Genomic DNA, 24802 nt, shown 5'->3' with positions numbered 1-24802 from the left:
TTTGTTACGGAAAACGCGGCCAACAATAAAAAAACGTGGTTGCGCACGCCGCACAAGAAACAGCAAAGAGACGAGGGAGAGTGAGTAAGTGAGAGAGTGAGAGTGAGAGAGAGGGGGGCCACAAGTCCGTGAGTTCGAGCGGCGCTGCCACCGTGCATTGCATGTCGCGTGCTGCTTTCCTTTGCGTTGCTGCCTTGCGAAATAAGTCGTCTAGCAGGCCTCTGTGTCTGTCGGAGTGACGCCCCAAGGCACCTAAAACAAAGTAGAACGGAAAGAAGCAAGGAATCCAGCCCCACCCCCTCTCTTCTCCTCATCCCTCAGGCCAGTTGAGACATAGGCGTGCGATCGACCACCGCTCCCGCGTACTATCTCATTGTCCTCTCCATCTCTCCTATTGTGCAGCATTTCGGTGCCCCATCCTGTCTTCTCTCATTTTCCACCTTTTTTGTTTCTTACTTGTGTGTGTGTGTTGCTTTCTTCTTGCTTCCATCGCAAGAAAGCCGCGTACTTCCTCTTCACCCCCCCCTCCCCCTCCTCCTCTTCTCCCCTCTTGTTCTCACATTCTGCTGTTACCTTCTTCGGTTTGTGTGTTTTCATCACCATCACTTCCCTCCTCCTCCTACCCTCCTCTCCCACCTCACCCCTGCTTCTCCGTCACGTGTGCCTGCATATGTGAGCGCATCCTTTTTGAGTATTGCGTGTCGTCTTCCTATTTGGCCACCCGCCGCCTCGTTGTCACTTCTTTTCTTGTTTTTGCCTCCTTTTCTGTTTGAGCGCCGGTCATTCTCTCCCTTTTTTTTTCCTTGGCGTCCCGTCACCGGCCCTCCATTCGCCCTGCCGTGGTGTGTCGCGCATGTGTCTGCGTTGAGTCTTTGACTTCCTTTCGTTCCTGCGTTTTTCTAGTGAGCTTGTGTGATGCAGACACGTGCTCGCTCCGGTGGCACTCGCCCGCTTCCGACGGCCACGTCAGCTGCGTCAGAGACAGACTCCATCCGTACCGGGGGCTCCTCCGACTCCAACTCGCCCTCGCATGGGCTGCGCCGGTCGAACCTGCCGGCTCCGCTCGCGCCGGAGGCGCTTTCCAGCTCCCTCCCTGTTTCACAGCGGCTCGACGGCGCCTCGTCGTGCCCTGTGAACCGCGCCGGCAGACTTGCGCCGGACGCTCTGCGTATGCCGACCCTTTCGCCGGCCGCATCACCGTTGACCGTGCAGGGCCGCAGCCCGCCGCCTCACCAAAGGGAGGCGTATCAGCGCCGGGCCCATCCCGGAAGCGGCGACAAAGGTGGCGGTAAGATGTCGCTGCCACCCCCAAGCACCCCGACCCAGGCAGGCTCCGCCCCTGTGGACGAAAACGGTGATGGCAGCGGCCGTCGTGGACACCACAACGCTCGAAGCAGCATGAACAGCGGCAGCAGCAGCAGCAGTCGTCATGAGAGAAGCAGCAACGCCCTGGGCCTCCGCACCAATGAGCCGGCGCCATCTATGCCCTCCATGTCGAGCCGACTGCCGGCGATGATGCAGCCAAGCAAGCTGTCGACCTCCACAACAGCCAGCTCCAACGTGTCCACCACCAATCCACCGGCTCAGCAGCAGCCGGCCTCCACAGCGACCATGCCGACGGTGCCAACATCATCATCCCGACTGGCGTCGCAACCAGACGTATCCCTTCTCACGGTCACCTCGCCAGCGCGCAGGTGCTGCCTGGTGGCGGATAGCAGTGACCGCAGTGCTGAGACCACGCCCGTGTCAACAGTGCAGATACCCTTGCCACCTCGGTCTCTGCCGCAGGCGCCTGCACCAGCGCAGCGTCCGTCGTCCACGGTGAGTGCGACGTCCGCGAGCAACAGCGTCACTCGCGGCACGGCCCACCAGCGTGAAGCAGAGGCTCGCGCCACTGCTGGAGACGGCAGCACCAGCAAGGAAGCGTACCTGCGCGATAATCCGCGGGTGAGGGCGCTCGTGAACAATATGTACCAGCATGTCATGACGACACAGCCCGAGGAGCCACTTTGGTACCTCGCGCACCTCCGTGCCGGCACAGTGCCGCAGGTGCCATCCACACACCTCGCGCCGCCGGCCACGCAGCGAGGCGAAGCGAGGCGTACGCCAGGGCAGCAAGCCCGCACCGTGCCGCAGCCACGGCAGCTTTCTAGCAGAGCACACGGCAGCGCCCACCCACCATACTCACACACAGCGGAGGGGGCTAGCACCTCGAGCGCGTCGGTTTCGTCAGAGCTGCTTCGAGACAGTGGTAGCACGTGCGATAACGATGGCGGCCACACATGGGCAGGGCCGTTGCAGCCAACGCCCCAGCAGCCCGAGAGTGCCGCCTTTCACGGAGGTGACGTTGACCTCACCGACAGCTTTGACAGCGGCGCCGTCAGCAGCGGCGTTGCCAACCGGCCAGCCTCGCTGACAGCGCGTAGTGATGTAGCTGCTGCTGTCCGCCCTCTTCGCACTCCGCCATCAGCACCGACGACGTCGCTGCAATCGCGCGGTGGAAGCAGTGGCGTGAATGCTGGCGGTCGTGTAATGCCGCCGTCGATCGCCGGCACTGTAATGCACACAAATGCAAGCAGCAACGCCATCCTCAGCGGTAGCGCGTCGAGCAAGCACGGGTCCCCGCAACTCCTGCAGCGTTCCGGGCTCGTTACGAACAGCCTGGCGAACAGTGGCTTTCTCTCTGGTGTCGCCGTCGGCAGCGCTGGTCATCAGGCCGGAAGCAGCGGTGCGCTGCTGCAGCACGCCAGTGGTAGTGTCAGCGCCTTCCGCTCCAGCGGCATCGCGGCACCGCACTTGGTACCCTCTTTCGCTGGCAGCGTGTCGGGCATCGAGCGCGGCGAGGCCACCCCGAGCGACCTCAGCTCCCTGTTCAGCACGAACTCGGTGGATCTGCAGGAGTTCATTGCGGAGTTTCGCCTCGCCAAGGAAGAGCGCTACGGCGGCAGCGTCGACCATCCCGCCATCACGCTGGACGAGCTCGCCTGCATCATTGAGTGTAACAGCTTCCCTTGCGCCGACGCGGAGGTGCTGCTGGACTTGTTTGATGAGCTGCAGCCGTGCGCCCGGTACCTCGCGGGTGTGCAGAACCCCACTCGCTCCCCGCCAGCGGTGTCAGCCACTCTGAAGCGGAACAGCTCACCCCAGCTGCTGCACAGAGGCCTGGGCCCCAGAAGTATGAGCCCTGTCTCCCTCTTCAACGGAACTGTGGCTGCCACAGCGGCAGCGGAAAGCGCTGCCACCGGCAAAGTGCGCGGAGTTGGCGCCACTAACAGCTCTGCCGTTGCGGCAATGGGCAACAACGGCAACGCGACCGGGCCAGCGTGGCCTCCGGGGCGGGTGCAAGGTGCCGAGTCGTGTGTGGCCGCTGCACACCCACCCACCAGTGTCGCGGCGAAAGGCATGAGCCACAGCCACGAACGCTTTGCCGATGAGGCGCAGTGCAAGGGTTGTGTTACAATCAGTGGGCGCGCAGACTCCAAGGATGGCAAGGTCCTGGTGATCGGCAGTCGTATTGCAGACGGGGCCCCTTTTGAGTCGTCCAGCGAAGGTGGCAGCTATAACCCCTACAGCCGCTGCACCTCTGACGCCTTCACCGGTGCCTCAACTCTCCAGCGACAGCAGGGTGTGTCGCAGCACCCCTACTCGGACAGCGTGGACGGTGAGGAGGTGCCGACGGTCCCCTTTGACACCCTTCTTGCGCGCATGGCCTACAAGATCCAGGGTCGGTACCCGTCCGAGGCGATTCGCATCGCCTTCTGCGGTATGGTGGTGGATGAAGAGTCGGCAGCGGCTGCCTTGGAGAGCAGTGGGCGCAGTGCTGGACTTGGCGTCGACTGCGCAGCGCTTGTGGCCAACGGACGAGGTTTGCACGGCGTCGTCTCAACAGACTCCCTCACGCCATCAGAGACGACTGTGATGGGCAGCAGCAGTGCTGGAATGGCGACGACGGGCTACGGCACTCTGCCAAGTTGCACTGTCCCTCTCTCGCGCTGCATCACGGAAGGGCTGTTTGCGCGACTAGGCATGGTCGATGTGACGGCAGGCGAGGTGCAGCGTGGCCTCCGCAGTGTCGGGCTTCCAATAGGCCAGGACGAACAGCGTGTGTACGAGTGCCACCTGGAGGACTTCGCACGACTGGTCCGCGCCATCACGGCCGTCTCCGAGCGTGGGTGCAGCGCGAGCCCGGCGAACCCCAGTCTCACGAGTCTGCGCGAGAGCTATGTGCAGCGCGGCAGCAGCAACAACTTCGCAGTATGCAACAACAGCAGCGGCGGCACCGTTCCCGCCGCACCAGCTCCATGGAAGGAGTAGCAGTCATCGTCGTTGGATGCCGCAACAGCTGCCGACTGAGCCCGAACGCCGCCATATGCAGCGCGCTCCGTTAGCACGGACTTCACGGTTGGTGATCTCGCTTTTTTTTTCTGACGCACAGGGCTCGTTGAGACGCGTACAGGAGGAGCAGTGAGAGAAGAGGTAAGGAAGATCGAAGGGATGCGCCGCTTGTGTCTGTGTCTGTGTCTGTGTGTGTGCGTCTACTCTCTCAAGCTGTATGTTTTATTTTGTAAGTATATGCATGTGTACACGTATACGTGTACACATGCATATAAGCAGGTGTGTGTCTGGGTAAGCTTTGCTCAGCACGATGAAACGCGTACGGCCCCAGTTGGGGAGGGGGGGGGGACCGCACACGCGCAGGTGCATATAAAATATATATATATATACGCACACCTCTCATTTACGTACGAACGGCCATACAGTCTTCTCCGCTTTTTTTTCGTCCTTCTCCGCTGTATTTATGCTTCGTGCTGCCCCCACCCCACCCCTCCTCCACCTATTTTTTTCTGAGGGGGCGAAGGAGGTGGGGCGCAAACACAGAAACACAAAGCACAGCAGTGTTGTGTGCACACAGAATCAGTTCCAATAGCAAAAAATAAAAATAAAAATAAAAAAATAAAATTAAAAAGAAAATATGTATATATAAAGAAATCAGCGGTCTGCTCAGCCGTATCCCTCTTCCAACACCGCCACCCCCTCCCCAAAACAAAAAAAAAACACACACATGCACCTCTCTCCAGTCGCACTCCGACCCTCTTGCTCCTTCCTCTTATAGTTCTTTCTTGCCCTCCTCCACCATCCACACGTGTGTGTCACACCGCAGAGCGTTGTGTTTGCTTGATGTCCTCTTTACGCTGTCCCTGTTCGCTTGTGTGTTTGCTTTTTTCTGTGTGTGTGTGTGCATGTGTGTGGGTGTGGAGGGGAGGAGGCGCTCTCCTTACTTGCGTATGTGCGTGCGTTTTCCGTTGCTTTGTGCCTCTGCCTTCCCCTCCCCTCCCCCCCACCTCCCTCTATACTCCATTTGACCTCATATGCACACACGTATACATATATATATATATATGTATATATATATATATATCATGTCCATGGGCGCGGCCGCATTATCCAGTACACACGTACACACAAGTGATACGCTTCGATGTATGTATGTTTACATATGTCTATGGGTATGTACATACATATATATACACATATGCGCATATGTATATATGTACGTGTGTGTGGGGGGGAGGGGGGCGACCTCATTTTTCTCCCTTTATTTCTTTGTTTTCGTTTTTCTATGGAATGAGTAATGGTTACTTCCTCTCCTCTTTGTTGCCGTGGTCGGTCGACTCGTTTCACTCTTCACCTTTTCGCTTCGTTGCCACCTACCTGTTGTGCGTGTGCGTGTGCGTGCCCCTTTTGACTTGCCTCTCTCCCGCTCTCCCCTCTCCCAAAACCCTCCGTCGCTGTTCCCTCCACCTACATGCGCTTGAGGTGACGGCACGCGTACGTCTATGCTGATGTGAGCCTTGCGGGTGTGGCGGTGCGCGTGTACCAGTTGTAATGTATGCTCTCGAAATATGTATGTCGTGATTGGTTTGTGTTCGCGCACTTTTTTTCGCCCCAACCGTCCCTCTACCCCGTGTCTGCTCCTCCCTCTTGTCGTCCGTGTACTCCCTCCCCTGCGCGTACGCGTGTGTTTCTGTCTGCCTCTCTCGTGTCTCGCTTGTTGTGCGCAGAGTCACCGTTTGTCGGCGCTGCTGAGTGAGCTCACATACACCGGGCATGCCCACAGACAGATACGTGTTATTGTGCTGATCCCTCTCTCTCGATACGGACAGCTTGTAAGGCTGAGAGCCGACAACATCGAGAGAAATCAGCGTGAAGCGCAGTGCGCTTAGTGCTCCCATCTCTTTCTCTCCATGCATCTGACACCTTTTCGAGCGCAACAAAAAAATGCGAGCGGGATGTGCAGGTGGTGGTTGAACCGGCAGTAGCGCTGAAGACGTGCGAGGGGGGAAAGGCTAGGAAGAGGAAAAGGAGGGCGAAAGAGAGCAAGCAGCAGTCCTTACAGCTCCCCTGCAATCTTCTTCCCTCCTCATTGAGAGCCATCACTCCCCTCTCCCTTCATCACCATCACCACGACTACCACCCCTCCTCTTCCTCCCCCGACACTTACCGCGTGCTCTCCGTGTTCAAGTTATGGCCTTTCGTTTGTTTGTGTTTTCCGTGTTTTATTCGGGAGGGGGTTCCTCCTGCGCTCTCTTCTCCCTCCCTCATCCCCCATCCCCCATCCCTCGCTTGTGTCATGGTGCCTCTGTATTAGGTTGTTGTTATTGTTGTTGCTGTCCCTCATCTGCCGCCTTTGCTTTGTGTTCCTTCCCTCTTCGCTTTTGGTGTCGCCCATGGATTGCCTCTTTTGTTGTCGACGCATTCTATACCTATGTATATATGAGACTGGCTGTGCGTGAATGTGGGTATGTGTGTGTGCGTGTGTGTGTTTATGGCTGTGTGTATGGCGGCTGCCGTCTCTCTCTCCTCCTCCTCCCTAGTCTCTCCTCTCAGGGTTTTCGCTCCCTCTCTCTCTTCCTTCCCTCCTTCCTTCCCCTCGCCCCGCATTCTGATTGGCCAGCAGGAGTACAACTACGGCGTGTGTTTGCATATTTGATCCCTACTCCACCCCTTTCCCCCTCTCTTTATCTTTCCCTCTCAGAGTTGTGCTTCCGCTTCCGTTTTCTTTTTGTTTTGTATCATCACTCCCCATCGTCTGTTCTCCTTCTTGTGCGTATGTGTGCGTATGTGTCTGCTTGCTTGGCGCCCTGTAGTTTGCCGCCTGCACCCCACCCCCACCCCCCACCGCTCTTTGTCGAGGTAGAGAGAGAGAAGGGGGAATACAACGTATGAAAGAAAAAAAAAGGGCGCCGAGCTCTCCGCCACACGCGTGTGTGGAGGCTCGCTGCATCCTCCACTCCCCCACCCCCCCTCCCGTTCACGTCCGCACTCACACACGCAGACTGCAACGCGCATAAGCGGCATGTGCGTTTTCTGCGTGCGAGAAGAAAAAAAAAGAAAAATGATGCAGTTGGCCATTGCGTGCATCGCCTCTTGATGTGCATGAGTGTGCCCCCCTCCCCCCCCCAAACACACCACCACCACCACCACCACCACTCTCCCCTCCCTCGGCGTTCGTGTCTGTCGTTCTTGTCTCATCGCAGTTGTCGCCTGCTCGTCCTTTTCCTTTTCGGTTTTGTTTTATCGTCGCTCACGTGTTTTGCCCGCTTGTCTGTATGATTGCTTTGTGTGTATTTGTGTGTGTGTGTGTTCCTCACGTGCTTGCTTCTCCACCGCTCCGTTCTTTCCTCACCCCCTCCTCCCTTTGACGCTGTTTCTGCCGGTGGAGTGGGGAAGGGTGCTATACACCGCTGCGGTCATCGCTCGTTCTGCGTTGTGTCGTATTGGTTTTCTCGTGTCTTGTGGCCCCGTGTGTAGCAAGCAGGCAACAGCAGCGGTACAGGTCTGCGCGCTCGCTCGACCTCGGTCTCTTTGTCCTCATCTCCGTTGTATTTCTCCGCCTGTGAAAACTCTCGTTGTTGTGTACACTCTTTTCGCTTCGCCGACGACCACGAGGAACGCTGTTCCCATCTGGCAAGAGCCCCTCCAGACCGTTCTGGACGCCAAAACTGACGCGATTGGGCGCGGCTCTTGCGATGCTGCCCTGCGCACCGCCCTCTCTCGGGCATGCTTATCAAAGAGTCAGCCTCCAGGGATGGATGCAGTCCTGCTGCGCCCTCACTCCGCCCCACCCTGTCATGCCGACCTGCACCCGGCGCAAAAGCCCCTCCAGCGAATCGCCTCGCGACGACTGCGCGACCGTTCTGCGAGACAGGCTCCAGCCGCACCCGTACGGCCTCCATCTTCACCTCGCTCCGCTGTAGACCCCCCCCCTGGGGTTGCTCCCCAACAAGCCAGAGCCGCACCACCAAGGTACACCGAGACAGCCGCGGCATTTGTCAGCCCTACGCCGGCACGCTGGGCTCCCTACATCACCGCGCCTCGGAGGCCCAACCGCGGCCCGCACCACACTCGTCGCGTCATGGCCCTCCCACACCATCGCCCCCGCCCCCCCCTCTGTGTTCGCGCCGCCCACAAGAACAAGTCCAAGATGGCCAAGCGTGCATGCCCAGTCGCACAACCATCCCTCCTGGGCCCTCTTCACCTCATGATGGTAGTGGACCCCCCGAGCGTGCAGCGCAACCGGACGCCGGCACGGCAGCGCGCCATCTGTGTTCATCACACCACACTCCCCACATCCTCCGCGGGCAAGGATGTCACGCAGGCCACACTACGATTCGTCCTCTGCAAGGTGGCGCGCTGGGCACTGGAGCACGCCAGGCAGCTGGATGAGCATCCCCCAACACAAGGCGCACACGCGCCGGTGCGCGGCACCGCGACCAGCAGCAGCTCTCCGCTGCACGCAGTGACCTGGTTACGCACGTCTCACCCGAGCTGCGCGGGCTTCCCCCGTGGCGAGTGTAACGCTGCGAACAGTCCCCCTTGAGGACGGCGGACTGTGAGCTCTCTGTGTGCGCAGCCACACGCTTCTTCACGGGTTCCTTCCGCTCGGCACGCCCACTCCTGTCAGAGGCGTGCGGATTCACGAGAGGGTGGAGTAACCATGCTGCCGCAGTATCTTGGCAGCGTTCCTCCTGTCGGTGGCACACGCGGGCACGCCGTTCAGGCACGGCCCCCTTCATGACGTCGACAGAGATGGAAGGCGAGGACGGCGAGCCCACCAGGTAAGAACGCCGTCGTGGCGCAGGCCACAGGATGCAGAAAATGTGTGCGCTGTCAACCACAGCTGGCTTGGTGCATCACACCCACGCAAGACATGCAGAGGTGAGCAGAGCAGGGGCGAGAGACGGAAGAGACGCGAAGAGACCCACACGAATCGACCCCACAGTGCATGCGTGCGAAGAGCATGCAGCGTCTCCCAGATCGGACCGTGTGGGATGACGGGGTGCAGATGTCGGAAAGCCTGATGTGAGCACCGCGAATTGTGCCATCGAGCCAGTGAAAATTCCATGTGAGGAGTTTCCACACCTTATCATGGGATGCTGCGGCTTGAAGCGACTGAGGGCAAGGCATGGTCTATGCCGGCAGAGCACAGGGTCTCTGAAAGCTCTGGTCTGTGGCTGGCCGACTTCTTCCCTAAGCTCATCCGGCATGTGCCAGGACCACCTCTGTACTATCCGCACGCTAGACGCCACCACCCGCACCCTCGAGCAGAGGGCCCTAAAGGTTGCCCGACTTAGATCAAGGCATTCACTCCATCCGAGTGTGTCTGGCGCCAATCGCGTCGCATGTATGCGAAGGAGGGACAGGGAAAGACCAGTAGAGCCCGTCAGGCGCAGGGCGCTGATTCGACTGGCTGGACGGTTCGTCCTAGACGGCCACGAGGATGTAGCCGCGGCGCAGCAGGAGGGCCAGGTGGGCTGTGGTGTTGTGTACGTGTGTATACGTGTTGACTTATTCGTTTGTCGTAGAATGGGCACGTTGCAAGCCAAAAAGAAAGAAACGAATGCGGTGCTCATACATGCGCATCTATGTGTGTATGTGTGTGTGTCCCTCGATGCAGAGTCTCCGTAGCGTGAGTGCGCTGTGTCACCCACGTGTATAAAGCACAAGCACACACACACACACATACATACATACAGAGAGAGAGGGAGGGGAGGGGCCAACAACGTACTGGCCCGCTCTTTCCGTTACCACAGCGGAATCAAGCATCACGTTGAGCACAACAGCAACATGTGTGTGTGTGTGTGTGTGTGTGTGTCGCGGTTTTGTGACTTTGTTGTTCGCTCTGGTCGAGCAGAGTTCAGGTAACAAGGGCCGGTAAGGCTGCTGCAGACGCATGGGCGAGGGGTAAGGCAAAACAGAGAGGTTGAGAGAGAAAGAGTGAGCTGCACTACAGGAATGGATACCATCCTGGCCGATTCAATGCGCTCAGCAGGACGGGAAGGGGACGCTTTTTCCCCTTACTTTCCTCAGTAGTTAGCAGTCGCCCTCATCTCATTCTCCCTGCACGTAGCTCTGCGTCTGTGCTACTGCCGGTGACCCCACAACGCACAACGCCACCCCCACCAGCACCCTCCTCTCCTCTTTCCACTGTCTGTGTCTGCGCGTCAGAGGGAACACACAGCATACGGCGTGTAATATGACCTCTTGTCACACTCACCATCCTCCCTCCCTCCTTCCCCATACTCCCCTTCCTCTGTCACTCTCTCTCCCTCTCGTGGATGTGGCCAACGCGTCTCTACATGAACGAATCCCGCATGTATCCACATGTCCGCATGCATGCACGCCCGCGGATACGTCCCTTCCCTTTCGACATTGCTGTCCACTCATCGAAGTCCACTCCATAAAATGATACACTCTCGGCAAAGCCCCTCCCCCTCCCTTCGAGGCGCGTCTCCCCTTATGTGTGCGTGAGCGCCTTGTGCGTGCACGGGTGCGCGTGTACGCACAAGTGCATCCACCACATCTCTCTCTCTCTCTGCTCTTTTTTTTTCATCGGTAGTTTGTGTGTGGCTGTGTGTGTGGGTGTTGGTGCATGCCATCGCGCGCGCTGTGCGTGTACAGGTACGTGCGAGCAAGCATAAAGGGGTGGGACGTGGCCATGTTCATCGCGGCACAGCCGGTGGCCGGGCATCTCTCTTCCTTCCCCCAGTCAGCTCATACACGCACGGTTGGAAGCGCAGCCACGCAATGCAGATGCGCGTACGTGTTCAGGCTTTATACCCTTATCCCCTTCTCGCAACAGGAACAGGCAAAGAAGGCGCCCCTCGCGACGGCGATCCAAAGCAGGGGCGACATAACATGAGAGCAAGCAGCGGACAAGTGCACTCCGACGCGGGTGGAGTTTGACCCACCCCACCCCCCGCCCCACCACCTTTGTTCGCTCTCGCTGCCGCCACCGCCACCATCAGCACAGATGAGTGCTGCTAGCAGGGAGGCGATACTGGGGGAAGGGCGGGGGTGGGAGCAGTGGAGGAAAACGAAAGAAAAAAAAAGGGACAAAGAGTGGCAGCGGGGTACGGGAGAACCGGCACCGGCTCACGCCCAGAAGGTTCCGTCACGCTGTGCCTCGGTGTGCGATGTGGGCGTGGTAGATGCATTGCCTACTCGAGCCGCTTTTCTTCTTGTCTCCTCTCTTTGTGCGGTCACGTTGTTGCCCGCTAGCGTCGCCCCTCCCCTCCTCATCGTATTGTGCGCCCATGACAGGTCGCATGGAGGGGGTACGCGTTGCCCTGCGCTCTTCCATCATTGTCTGGCATCCACAGATGCACACACATTCGCTTACGCCCACACCCACACACACGCACATCCTCATCATAGAAAACGCTTTTAAAAGAAAAAGGAGCCGTAGCCGGCGTACGAAATGTGGCGCCAAGGCACCACGGCACTGCAGCCTCTGCAGCAGCAACAAAACTCGGTAGATAATGCAGCGGTGCCCGTGAAGTCGTCGTCGCAGCAGCAGCTGACAAGCATGCCATCAACGCTATCGGAGACACTCCATGAGTTTTACAGGGCGCACACACAGCTGGAACCGCACCAGCACCAGCAGCAGCAACAGCCGCCGAACGTGCTGGCAAACATCATGCTGGCCAAGGAGCGCCTCTCTGCCTCCGTGGCGCGGTCGCACAGCTGCGATCGCAGCGTGTCGGAGGCGCCTGTCGAAACTCACCGTGATGGCAAGAAGGGCCCACACAGCCGCCAAGGCCAAGCGGCGCGGCCGTACCCCGGCAAGATCCGCAGCACTGTTGCTTTCTCTAGTGAAGGCGAGCGGGAAAGCAGCGCTTCTCAGATGCGCTCCGCTTCGCCGCCGGACAGCATCGCCACGGCTGCGCCACCACTATGCCCAGAGGTCCCCGTAACGGCTACCTTAGACGTCGATCCCGCGCAGCCGTCGGCGCTGTTGCAAGATCGACGGCGTCGAAATGCAGAAGCACGGGTGGATTCACACGACCGCGCAGCAGCCGGGCGGCATCCGGACCCGGGTGTCGCATCCGTGGCTCTGCCGCCGTCTGGCACGCGAGCAGGTGCGAATGCTGTGCTCCATAAAAGACCCTCGCCGTCGCCAGAAGCTGCGGCGGACAACGAGCGTCATCCCACGTCGTCTGGCGAGCTGGCCGACGAGCTTCAGCGCACCCGGCAGAAGCTGGCGGAGATGCAACGCCTCTACAGTTTTGAGAAGCGGGCGCACCTGCAGCAGCGCACCCGGCAGCTGCGCGAAGAAGCGCAGAGGCGGCAATCGGACGACGACATCACGGAGCGGACGGCGCAGCTCTTGACCGACTACGAGTCACTCATTCAATTCCGCGACACCGCCAGCCGAGAGCGCCTGGAAGGCGTTCTGCAGCGCGTCACGGCCGAGTGGAAGCGAAGTGCCGAGAGTCTCGAGCAGACTCGCGCTGCGTGTGAGGATGCGCTCCTTTCCCGCCTGCGCGCGACGCTTGCAGAGCAGCAGGATGCACTGGCAAAGCGCCTCCAGCAGCACCTCTTGTCGGTGGCCAAGTCCACAGTGGAGACGGAGCGTGCGCAGCATGCGGCCATCGCGGCTGCCGTCCAGGAGCAAGTCGAGTCCTTCAAGGAGGAGTACCGCCGTGTACTCGAGCAAGACATGGCGGAGCGGCAGCGGCTGATGGATGAGCAAGCGGCACACCGAGAGGCGCAGTGGCGCAGCTTCTTGAAGGACGAGCACGCCCGCATGGTCGCAACCGGCGAGGTGGCTGCCCGTGAAGCGAGTCGTCGCCAGCTGGAGACGCTGCACATTGCGATGCGCGACATCACGGCGCTGCGGGAGCAGCTGCTCCACGAGCATACACGCCGGCAAGCACAGGTGGGTCAGGAGTACCTTGTGGCGTACGAAAGCCTGGCCAGCGAGTACGTTGCGTCTACGGAAGAGACGGCGGAGTACGTGCAGCGCCTGCAGCATGACTACGCAAGCATCATACACGCCTTGCACAAGGAGGTGAGCCGCGTGTCAGCAGAGAAGCAGGAGGCGGTGCGTCAGTCGGAGCAATGCACTTTGCAAGTGGCGGAAGCCGTCGCGCAGCAGCTGCACTTCGCCGAGGAATCAGTGGATTCGCGGTGGCAGGCTCGGTGGACGGCGGAGCAGGAGGCGCACCGCGCCGCCGTGCTGCGGCTGATGCGTCTGCACGAGGAGGCCCTAGAGAAGGTGCGCAGCACCAGTGCCGCCAAGGAGGCCAAGCTAAAGGAGGAGCATGAAAGAGAACACGCAGCATGGGAGGAGCATCTGACGCGCCAGCAGGAGCAACAGACTGCCGCCGTTGACGACGCGCTCCGGAGTGCCCAGGCGACGGTGCGGAGATTGGAAAGGGAAAAGGAGGGTCTCTCGGTGCAAGTTCAGCAGCTGAAGGATCAGCTGCGGCGCGAGGAGCTTGCGCACGAGGCAGCCGTGCAGGACGCGCGTCAGGCCGAAGAAGCACGCTACACCTCGCAACTGAACAGCCTCGAGGCGGCCTACGATGCGGTACTGCAACAGTACAAGGAGAAACTTAAGACGGTCTGCAATGGCAATGACGGTTCTGGTGCCGGCTTCACAACCGCGGCGACCGCGGTGAAACGAGTGATGGAGCTTGAGAAGGAGCTGCACGAGGCTCGGGCGGAGCACGCGACTCGAGTGCAGCAGGCCGTAGAGGAAGCGGCAGCGCTATGGTCAGCTCGGCTCGAGGAGTGCCGTCAGCAACAGCGAGCCCACTGTAAAGCGATGGAGCAGCAGCACCGTGCGCTGCGGGCGGCACTCCTCGAGGAGGTGCAGCGGCGCGAGCAAGCACTGGAGGAAAACTGTGTAGCCGAGCGCAGGGCCCACCAAGAAGAGCTGCAAGACGTCATCATGAGGGAGAAAGAGGCCTCGCAGCGTGCACTGGAGCGTCTCGAGCGGCAGCACGCTGCGGCGCAACGCCAGGTGGAAGCAGAAGCGGAGATGCGCGTGCGTGCCGGCGAGGATGCACTGGCGGTGCGCGAGAAGCAGCTCGAAATTGCCGAAGCAGAGTGGCGACGTCGCCGCGCGGAGGACAAGGAAGCCTCACTGCAGCAACTGACGGCACACGTCGCTGCTCAGCACGCGAAGCAGCTCGCAGAGTTGGAAGAACAAGAGGCCATCTTGCGCAGTAAGCACGCCCAGCTCGCGCGGCAGCAGGCCGTGATGGAGCAAGACATACGGAGGGTCGTTCGAGGTGAGATGGAGATGCGGCTGGCGGAGCAGCTGGCCGCCGCCGAAAAGGACTGGATGCGACTGCTGGAAACTGAGCTGCTGCAGCGCTTCACCACGTGGCAGGAGTTGCGGATGCAAGAGCTGGCGTGTGTGCAGCAGCTCCACAGCGAGGAGATGCGTCTGCATGACGAGCGCCACGCAGTCCAGATGGCCGCGTTGCAAGATGCGCAGCAACGCCATCTCTCTCAGGAGGCAGAGGCCATGCGCGCGCGCGAGGCAGCCTGGGCGGCCGCACGCACTGCTTCGCTCGACGCCTACAGTGAGGCGGCCGCTGCCAAGTTGCAGGAAGTGCTGGCGGTGGAGAAAGCCCAGTGGCACACCGCTCAGCAGCAGCACGCGGCGGAACGAGACGCCAGCATCGAAACTGCGGCTGCACGCGTCGCGGAGCACTTTGCGATCGCAGAGGCCACTCGTGCGCAGCTGGAGGAGAAGATGCGCTCGAGCTACCTTGCAACTCTGGAGCAACAGCAAGCAAAGATGTCCGCACTCCTGGCGGAGCAGCGTCGCCGTCACGAGGACGCCATCGCGCAGGTGAGGGCGTCGTCCGCCGAGCTGGCGCAGCAGCAGGCCGCGCAGTTTGAGAAGGACCGCGAGGCACGCGAACGGGAGCATGAGGCTCATGTGCGAGAGGTAAGGGAGGCCCTCGAGCGGCAGTTGGCTGCCCAGCGCTCCCAGCACGCAGCGGCGCTTGCAGCAGAACGCTCGGTGGCGCAGGATGGCATCACGCGCCTCCAGCAGCAAGCGGACGCGGCGCGCGAGGCGTATGAGAACGCCGCATCTGCGCGGATGCAGGATATGCGTCGCCTGTACGAGCAGCAGATTGCAGAGCTGCAGCAGCGTTGCGACGCGCAGGCAAGACAGCTAAGCAGCATAGAAGCGGGGTCGTACCTGCTGGAGCAGCGCGTTCGAGACGAGCAGGAGGCGACGCTGCGCGCCGAGTACGAGGCGAGCATCGCGGGCCTTCGCAACGCTATCGAGGAGCGAAATCGGGGCTACGCCGAGCTACAAGCCTCCCTGTACACGCGCGTGCAAGCGGAGGCGGACCGCATTCACGCTGGTGCGGACGAGAGGGTAGCCTGCTTCATGGAGCAGCAGCAGAAGCAACTTGCCGAGCTGCTCCTCGCCCACGAGCGAGCCCTTGGGGAGCAGCAGCAGCGCCAGCAGGAGGAGCTGGCGCGACTGCAGGTTCGCCATGAGGTGGATCTCAAGGCGCAGGCGTGCAAACTCCGCGAAGAGCACGAGGCCACCGAAGCGGCTCTGCAGTCCACGTGGGAGGCCCAGCAGGAAAGCTGGCAGCAACTCCTCGAGGATGAGCGCCGCGACCGACGCGCCGCAGACGAACGCGCAACTGCAGCCGCGGCCGACGCGGCCGAGCTCCGTGTTTCGTGGGAGCAGCAGCAAGCAGCGGCCTATCGCGCACTGGACGAGCAGTACCGCGGGTTACTGGAGCAGATGCAGCACGATATGCAAGTGGAGCGCGAAGAGCTTGCGCGTCGTTGTCTTGAGGAGGAGGAACGGCGCTTCGCAGCCAAGATGCTGCAGCGTCAGCACGCTCACCGTCGACCGCCTGAGGCTCAGCCGCAGCAGAAGCCGAGCGTCTCCACACATGCCTTCCCCGCACCGGACACTCCCATTCTTGTCACGGCACCGGAGTCCCGAACGCCTCTCGACAGGAGGCGCAGTAGTGGTGCTGCAACCGTGACCCTCTCGACTCCCGCTGCTCCGTGCTCGGCGACCGCGCAGGGAAGCCCTCTGCTCATCTCTCCAGCTGCTCCCGTTGAACTTCCGGCAGCGCATCACCATCACAGCCATCACCACAACCACGAGCAGGAGCCGCGTGCAGATTTGGTGCAAAGGTCAAAGCAGCGTCTTCGGCAGCTGTGGGACGTGCTGGAGGTTCCCTCTGAAGACCAACGCACCTTTCTCAACTACGCAGACTCGCTTGAGCAAGAGGCACCAGCGGCGGTGTTGCAAGACGCGCTGCTGAGGGAGCAGCGACGGTTGGAGGCGCAGCTGCCTCTCTTAGAGGCCCTGACACGTCGCGAGTACGTGCAGCGGCAGTTGCGCGCCCTGGCCAATGTCCGACCCTTGGCATCACTCTCCATTAACAGCAAGTCTGATGCTAAACTGAAGCGCTGGAGCGCCGAGGACAGCGATTACGATACCGATGACGCCGTCCACGTCTCCGTCTCCGCCACTTCACCATCGTTCACTGGCGTGCTTACCGATGGTAAGAAGAGTGCTACTACATCGGCGGCCGTTTCGCCGCCGGCCAAGACGCGAGGCAAGGCGGAGGGCAAGCAACTCGAGCCGCTGCAGCTGGAGTTGCAGCGGCTGACAGAGCAGCTCCGCCGCGACATCACGCAGCACGAGAAAGAGTACGGGCAGCTCTTCTGCGTCCACGGCACGCGCGTGATGGACACGCTGTGACCCTCCCACGCCTGTGCGGGGGGGGGGAGAGGGGGCAAAGGGGAGTTCCAACTGCAACGCTGCACCCAGGCATTGCAAGCGCGCACGCAACACAACGCGCTCATTCAGCCGCATGTGCCATCAGAAAGAGCCCGCATACACACACGCTTCTCCCGCTCCGTACAGAAGCGGCGGGGAACTGCCGCATGCATCTCTCGGCATGCGCGCACGTAACCATAGACGGACTTCCTCCCCCTCCTCAGGATACGCATGCACGTTCACACGGAAAGAGAGAGAGCAGCGCAGAAAGACCAAGCCGCTGCAGCGGAATGTCCTCCTCTCGTCTTCCGCCTTCCTCCGCGTCATCAGTCGGATGCCCTCGCTCGTCTTTGCCGAGGCTGCGGACGGCACGGACGGTTCTGCGGCATCTTCCGTTTGCCTACTGGGAGGGCGCGCTTTCCATGACACCGCGGACGCATGGGTATGGAGTAGCGGGATATGGCACGATGATGTGCGCCCCCACCCACTCGTCCCCCCGTCGTTGTGGCGGTGTGCATCTTTCCCTTCTTTACCGTCGACGCACTCCCTCCTTCCTCCCACTATTGTTTTCCCGCAGCACCTGCTGGGCGATGATTGCACGAGCACATACATCACCACCACCACCACCGGCACGAGCAAACATCGACGAGCAGGCACTTGAGCACGGGTAGACGCACGCACACGTACAAGTGCATGCATACACGCATCCCTGCTCCGGATTGGGCACCCTCACGCACGCTCAAGCACCGACGGTGCCTTCTCTCTCCACCCTCTCTCTCTTCAGTTTAGCGCCACGCCCTCGTGTGGCCTACAACCGCTCCTCACTTGGCAACCGCAACGTGGCCATCTACACTAACTCTACATCAGAAATCGGCGTGCTCGTTGTGCTGCGCAGTTCTTTGTTGCTCTCTCTCTCCCTCCCTCTCTCACATCTCCACCGCCTTTCCTTGATTACGTTCTCCTTCTCGGGAGCCCACTCGCACTTGTGCATCACCGGCGACGCACACGCGCGCCCAGCGCAGGCCTCGGTGTGCGCTGTTCTTCTTTGCGCACTTGTGGCAGACGATGAAAGCCATCCACGGAGGCGGCCGTATCGCTGCCACGGCATGCGTGCATGTACAGGTGAAGGGCTCGCTGGACATTCCGCTCAACCTGAGCCTGCTTGCAGACTTGGGGGACCCGATGGTGGAGCAAGAGATTATTAAGGAGGCAGTGCGTATTGCCGTGAGCGAGCGGCTTGGTTACTTTGACGGTATCGAGGTGCACCTGAGCTCCAGCGGCGGGCGGGAAGGTGGCAGAGCGGCTGCTGCGCAGAAGGCGAGGCAGAGGGATGCGCAGATGCAGCCGCAGGAAGAAGAGGCCACAGCGTCGTCGCATAGTCGTGACATGGAAAATGGCTGTCGTGATCGCTACTGCGAGGCGAGTGTGAACCTGGAGGACTTGGGCCGCTGCATCGAGTCTATTCAGAAGGCTTACGAAGGTCTCCTGATGCACGCACAACTCCTGCACGAGCTGCTGAGCACGGACACCGCGAGAGCGCCATCAGGAGCGGCGGATGTGGCTGTCACGTCCACGCCACAGTCTCAGCAGCCAAGTGGCTTCGATGTGCAGGCAGACGCTGTCAAGCGCCTCGCTGCCGCCCGTCAACTTGTAGCCGACATGGTAGCCGATCACCGTTCTGGCGTTGTCGCCGAGGCCGCAGCCTTGCAGGATGGCGCCTCCCCTCAGCGACTTGCCTCGCACGAGACAGGCATGTTGGCAGATGAGCACGCGGAGACGACGGCGATGATTCACGCAAGAAGATATGGTAAGCGGCCCCCTCACGACGACGACGCAGATGCTGGACTTCGCTTTGGCTTGTTGGCCGGAGGTGACGAGGACGCGGAGGAACAGCAGCGGCAGCAGCAAGCAGAAGATAGGGAGAGCGAAGAAGAGCTGCGCGCACGGTACATGGAGCTCGGCTATTCCCCGCTGTGAAGCCCAGTCGATGCGCCCTCCCACTGTATGTCGCCCGCCCCCTCGCTAAGTGTCGTCCATCCGTCGATGAGCCGGTGACCAGAGCCCGGCATGGTGAGAAAGAGAGCATGAAAGCAGGGAGTGGGGGTTGCGGGATTGGGAAAGGTGCGGCTGGCATTGCTCTAAGAGAAGTGGGCAAAGATACGGCCACCGTTGGGGGGCTCCCCGCCGAAGGGAGAGGGCAGCGACGAGAGGGGAAAACAACAAGGAAGACACGGATCAGCGTGTTACGCCCATGCACCGCCACAAGCGCGGCCGCACGGGTGGGAACTTCATTGGTGTGCCCTGGTGCCGCACTCATCAAGGCGTCTCCATCCTCCTCATGTTCCCCTACACCACCGCCAACTCGCTTGGGTGTGCATGTGTGGGGTGTATGTGTGTACGCCTCCCCTTTTAGTCGTGTCTCCCTCTCTCCCTCATCCTTCCTCCTCCCTCCGCTCTCTGTGCGTGCGTGGTGGACGTCATCCATCGCAAGCGAAAAAGAAAACAGAAGAGCGACCACTTCGCTGATCTCGAGGGCTGTGTGCGCGTGCTCGTGTCGTCTTCTCCCCCTCCATACCTCTTTCTTCGTGTAGCATCCCCCCTCCCCGCGCACGCGCCGCTACTCTCCGTCTGTCTGCGAATGTGTTGGAGCGCGCGCGCTCTCGCTAGCCGACTCCGACGTCATGTTCACCCGCGTCGGCGCCTTTCTGGAGGCCATCGACAAGAAGACGGAGGAGCTGGCCAATGCCGCCGATGAGGAGGACCTCGCGCGGGCGGCGGAACAGCATCAGCAGCAGCAGCGGCAGCACAGCAGTAGCGGTGTGAGCAGAACCACGTCTTTGCAGCAGCATCCTCAGCCACCGCTGCACCCTGCAAGGGGCCACGACAGCGGTGCTTGTCATGAGAGCCGCCTCGGCGGGCTCCCGCGCGGCCGTGGCAATGCCGCCGGTAGTAGCAGTGATGACTTCCAGACCGCGGCGACCCCGCCCTCGGCCATGATCTCGTCGGCACATCTTGCATCTGACGAAGCGTACGCGGCAGGCCACGTGCCACTGTCGCTGCCCACAAAGTTACCCTCGTTCCGGCCATCCTCGCAAGACCCGGCGATGGATGGCGGCAAAGGAGGTGCTGCCGCTGGATGGAAGCAGCACCTGACTGCGTCCGCTGCGGCGAACCCGTTTGCCGGAAACTCTCTCGTCTCCAGCCAGGGTGATGCAGCCATCGTCTCGTCCGCTGCGCTCGGCGGTGGCGAGACACCTATCCATAACGCCAGCATTGCGGAAGCCGCGGTGGAGCGACTCGAGGCGCGGTGCAAAGCCCTCGAAGCTGACAAGACGCGCTGGCAGCAAGAGGCCGCCACCCATCGCGCTCAGTGCAGGGCAGCACGGGACGCCTTGTGGAAGGCGGAGCAGGATACACGCGCGAGTCGCGCAGCTCAGCGTGCGGCTGAGCAGGCACTCGCGGTCTACAAGGAAACCTCGCAGCGGCTGTTGGACGAGGCGCAGCACGAGTTGAAGCAGGCGCGCGACGCCGCAGCGGGGCGGTCGTCAGCGACAGAACCACAACAGCAGACTGACGCGTCGCACGACGCACGGGAGCTGCATCAGCGGCTGGAGCTGCTTCAGGCGGATCACGCATCGCTGAACACCGAGGTAGAGCGCTATCGCCAGGAAGCGGCAAAGGCAACAGCGGAACTGCAGCACATGCAGGAGAAGCACCGACAGGCACAGATGCGCGTTGACATGTTGCAGCTCGAGGTGGGCGCCACGCGCGAGTCGCTCGAGGGCGAAGTCGCGGCACACGCGGACACGCGAAGTGCCCTACGTCGTCTACAGACGCAGAAAGATGAGCTAGTGAGAAGGGGCAGCAGCCCTTCCTCGTCCGCAGCAGTGGCACAGGGCACCGGCGATGCGTGCCCCGCTGTCGATGTGGGACCGCTCCAGAGAGAGCTGAATGAGCTGAAGCAACGCCACCAACTTCTCACTCTTCAGGCAAGCAACCTACAGGCTGCCCTCGACGCCGCGGCGCGTGAGGCAACAGACATGAAAGCACGGTACAACGAGCTCGCGAAGCACGTGAATGATGCGGAGGTGGAGATGGCAGCTGGCTTCCGCGCGTCTGCCATGTATGGGGACGGCAACGGTCGCAGCTCTGTCTTCCCGGCGCCTCCGACGGCTTCCTCCATGCGCGGCCACCGAGGCTCCAGCGCCGATGGGAACGGGCTTGGCGGGCACAGTGCGGCGGCTGGCGCTCCTTGGGCACATTATGCTGGAACTGCAGCCACCACACCGGAGAGCAGCGGCGACGCCCGGCGCCGCAACCCGGCTATGGTGCGTCTGGCACGTCAGTACGGTATCGCCGGCCGCGCAGTTGTCGCAGTCGTCTCCTCCATTGACAGCTTCGCCATGCAGGTGGGCCGCGTCCTCACGCAGGCGCGTTGGGTGTGGCGTGTGGCGCTGATGTGCTACATCGGCCTCCTGCAGGTTTGGGTCGTCTTGATGATCATTGGCACCCTCGCCCTGGAGGAAAGCGCGCATGTGCGGGAGCCGGCGAAGGTTTCAGAGCCCCTGTAGGGCGGCACGTTTGTTTTCTGCTTGCTCTTTAGTTGTGTGGCTGCCTCCGCTTGTGGTCGCTCTGTTACCGACGCTTCGGAGGAGTATCGAAAGAGGTGTTCCATCCCCCACCATCATGATGGTCACCGCCAACCAGCCAACCATCCCTCAGCCTCACCCAACGTTTCAACGTGTCTGTCCGTATCTCAGCCGCTGGAAACCGCACATACGCAGGCGAGTGGTGAGGCGGCGGTGAAGAGGGCTGTGCACAACTACATCCCTGTGTGTGTGTGTGTGTGTGTGTGTGTGTGTGTATGCGCAAGGGGGAAAGAAACGACGCGGGTGCGCTGCTCGTAGCACGCGTCAACGGTACCAAGCGCACACCCACGCACACACACACATGGGCACGAATGCGCATGTGCCAGTCGCTATAAGCAACGCGACGATGTCTGGACAGCAACGATTTGCCATGGCCGGCTGGCGGCGATGGCAGCAGCAGCAGCAGCAGGCATGTGCCGTACTGCCGATGGCTAGGAGAGGTACCGGAGTACGTACGCGCCGATGCGTTGGCGCTCGCACGGTGGCACATGTAGCCTATCCGTGAGTCCTTCGACGACCTGTCGGCGCTCTCTTCATCGCCCATCTTCTTTTTTGTGCCCCTCTCGCGCCTTTCTGTCCGCTCTGCTGCCGTTCGCTCTCCATACACACCGTTAGACTCAATGGCCTCTCACCAAAGCACGTACGTGCGCGTGGCGCCGTCGCCGCGCTTCAAGGACTCGCAGACACCGGCGTCGAGTGAGCTCATCCAGATGCGGGTGCAGCACATGCTGCCGCAGACGACGCAGCGCGCGAAGGAGCGGGTGGGGAACCTGAAGAGACTCTATGCGGTGCCGCACGCGCTCCTGCTGCGCGAGCACGCGACGGCTATGGCAGAGACCCTCCACCGCCTGCGCCTTGTCAAGGCGGTGCGCAACATTAAAGTTCTAGGAGCCGGCGGCAGTAGCAACGCTGTCGCCGGCGCGCTCTGCTTGCCGTTCCACTCCTGTGCAGCGCTGCCCGCCGTGCCGGCGGTGGTCAGCGGCGACAGCGGGTCTTCGAGTACTTCGTCTGCGCGTGTGCTGACCGGATCTGCAGATGGTCTCCTTACACTGTGGGATGCAAAGCACTGCACCCCGCTGCGCAGCCAGTCCACGTACGCGGACTCGCACGGATGGGGCCGTGTCAAGTCGATTGTAGTTCACCCGCGGCAGCAGGGCGGAGCAAGCGCGGCCTCGGCCACGTCGTTTGCGTTCACGGCGAGCATGTTTCAACGTGTCGTGCGTGTGTGGCGGGTGACGTTGAGTTGCGGTGACAGTGACGCGCCGGACAAAGACTCTGGTGCACTGCTACAGCCCCTGACAACAGCGTCCACCACGTCTGCCGAGACGGTGGACAGCAGCTCTGGCGGCGGCGTTGGGGGCCTACAGCAGCTTGCCCTGGACCCTACAGGCGCCCTCCTCGCCGCAACGCACGCCACCGGGATCGTGCATGTGTGGGATGCGCGGGCTGTGCTCGAGGGCACGTCGTCGTCCGCAGCAGCGAGCCCCGTCGCGGACACGTCTCCACTCACACATCTCTACGCGCAGGACGGCTACGAGACGGCGGGGGCCACCCTCGGCATCGCTTTTCATCCGGACGGCTCGCTGCTCACGACAAGCGATGCTGGCGGTCGCATTGTTGCCTGGGACACACGCAGCGGCCAGCTTGCCTTCCACACCGGCGGCCGGGTTGGCGGTCACCTGCGAGCCGCGCTGTGCGTGGCGTGGTCTCCTTGCGGCGTGCGCGTTGCGTCGGGCGGCGGCGATGGTGTCGTGCATCTCTACGATGCCCGTAAGCTGAGCAAGGCGGGGCTGGGGCCGCACAACGACGCCGGTGGCGGCGCTGCCCCGTTCCAGTTACTCGGCCACGACGACGCTGTCACGTCGCTGAGCTTTTATGCGAACCCCCTCAGCTCCGGTGGCCGTGGCGCCCTGAGCCAGGTGCTGCCGATCGGCTTGGTGACGACGTCGCTGGATCACACCGTCCGCATCTGGGATGCGGACACGGGACTGTGCGTGCGCACCCTAGATGCTGGCATGCCTCTCTACGCGCAGTGTCGACCGCAGCTCCCGCCAGTCTCCTCCCGCTTCGCTTCGTCCACGGCGATTATGGTGGTTGGGCACAGCAAGAACTGGCTGCTCTACGACGTCGATACGGCGGACGAGGTGGTCGTTGCGGGCGGCTCAGGCATCACGGTGACGGAGAACGACATCGTCGTCTCCGCCCACGGCTCCGCTGAAGACATGCGGTTTTCTGTGCTGACTTCGTATGCCAGCCGGCTCACAAACGACAACGAAGAAACCGACAGCGGCAGCAGCGATGACGATGACGAGATGATGGCGCTGCGCAAGAAGCCGCTGCCGTCGCAGGGGCTGGTGAAGAGCGCAGCTGCCAGCGCACTCCAGAACGGCGGCCACGACGACGAGGACGACAGCGACGAAGATGAGATGGAAATGCTCAGGAAAACGAAGTGACGCAGCCGCTGCGTGTGTGCGTGTGCGTGTGCGTGCGGGACACCGCAGTTGTCCATGACGCCGTCGACGGCGATTACACGGAACAAGGCGAAGCAAGTACATAGATGTGTGTACATAATAGCGAAAAGAATACAGTAGTGTGCCAACGTGTCTCTCTCAAAGTCGCACTGCTGCTGGGTAGAACAGGCATCCACGTTGTTGCCCCTTCATGCTCACTACATATGGCTCCTGTTGCTGCGCGCACGTGTGTGTGCGCGTGCCTGCCCGTGTCGCTCTGCGGTGCTGCTGCGCGGTAGTACTCCTTCTCTTGTTGTTGTGCGCGTCTCCCGCTGAAGCGCAACACCGAAGTGCCGCTGCGTCCATCATTATCATCCCTCTCGCTCTCTCTGCCCCCCCCATCGCTTCGTGTGTGTGTGTGTGTGCGTATACTTGCTTGCTTGCTGGGTGTGTGTTCTCCCGCATGCATCACTGGCCTCGATCGCCACGCCCATGGCAGTCTCTCTCTCTCTCGCCTCACGCACCCGTTAGGGCTGTCGCGCACGCGCTTGGGGCGCACGGGCACGCAAGCAGACGCGATCGTGTACTTCGCTGCGATTCTTTACGTTTTTGATTAGGAGAGGAGCGGCGAAGTG

General features: G+C 61.3%; 5 protein-coding genes across 5 annotated transcripts; all 5 read left to right on the top strand.

The window, feature by feature from the left end:
• Nucleotides 1–915: 915 nt before the first annotated feature.
• Nucleotides 916–4314, top strand: LDBPK_211400 (hypothetical protein, conserved; the record flags this gene model as incomplete). Its single annotated transcript, XM_003860609.1, has 1 exon — nt 916–4314. One exon carries the CDS (start codon nt 916–918, stop codon nt 4312–4314), a length of 3399 nt encoding a protein of 1132 aa, XP_003860657.1.
• Nucleotides 4315–11761: 7447 nt separating this feature from the next.
• On the top strand, nt 11762–17050 carry LDBPK_211390 (hypothetical protein, conserved; the record flags this gene model as incomplete). The annotated part of the gene is made up of 1 exon (XM_003860608.1): nt 11762–17050. One exon carries the CDS (start codon nt 11762–11764, stop codon nt 17048–17050), a length of 5289 nt encoding a protein of 1762 aa, XP_003860656.1.
• A 1083-nt stretch (nt 17051–18133) lies between these two features.
• LDBPK_211380 (hypothetical protein, conserved) lies at nt 18134–19045 on the top strand (the record flags this gene model as incomplete). Its single annotated transcript, XM_003860607.1, has 1 exon — nt 18134–19045. One exon carries the CDS (start codon nt 18134–18136, stop codon nt 19043–19045), a length of 912 nt encoding a protein of 303 aa, XP_003860655.1.
• A 704-nt stretch (nt 19046–19749) lies between these two features.
• Nucleotides 19750–21639, top strand: LDBPK_211370 (hypothetical protein, conserved; the record flags this gene model as incomplete). Its single annotated transcript, XM_003860606.1, has 1 exon — nt 19750–21639. One exon carries the CDS (start codon nt 19750–19752, stop codon nt 21637–21639), a length of 1890 nt encoding a protein of 629 aa, XP_003860654.1.
• Nucleotides 21640–22337: 698 nt separating this feature from the next.
• On the top strand, nt 22338–24170 carry LDBPK_211360 (hypothetical protein, conserved; the record flags this gene model as incomplete). The annotated part of the gene is made up of 1 exon (XM_003860605.1): nt 22338–24170. The coding sequence occupies one exon, from the start codon at nt 22338–22340 to the stop codon at nt 24168–24170; it is 1833 nt and encodes a 610-aa protein (XP_003860653.1).
• Between the last annotated feature and the right edge of the window lie 632 nt (nt 24171–24802).

Source organism: Leishmania donovani, chromosome 21 (genome assembly GCF_000227135.1).
Source record: "Leishmania donovani BPK282A1 complete genome, chromosome 21".
NCBI classification, from domain to species: Eukaryota; Euglenozoa; class Kinetoplastea; order Trypanosomatida; family Trypanosomatidae; genus Leishmania; species Leishmania donovani.
This window is presented reverse-complemented; position numbering and strand designations above follow the sequence as displayed.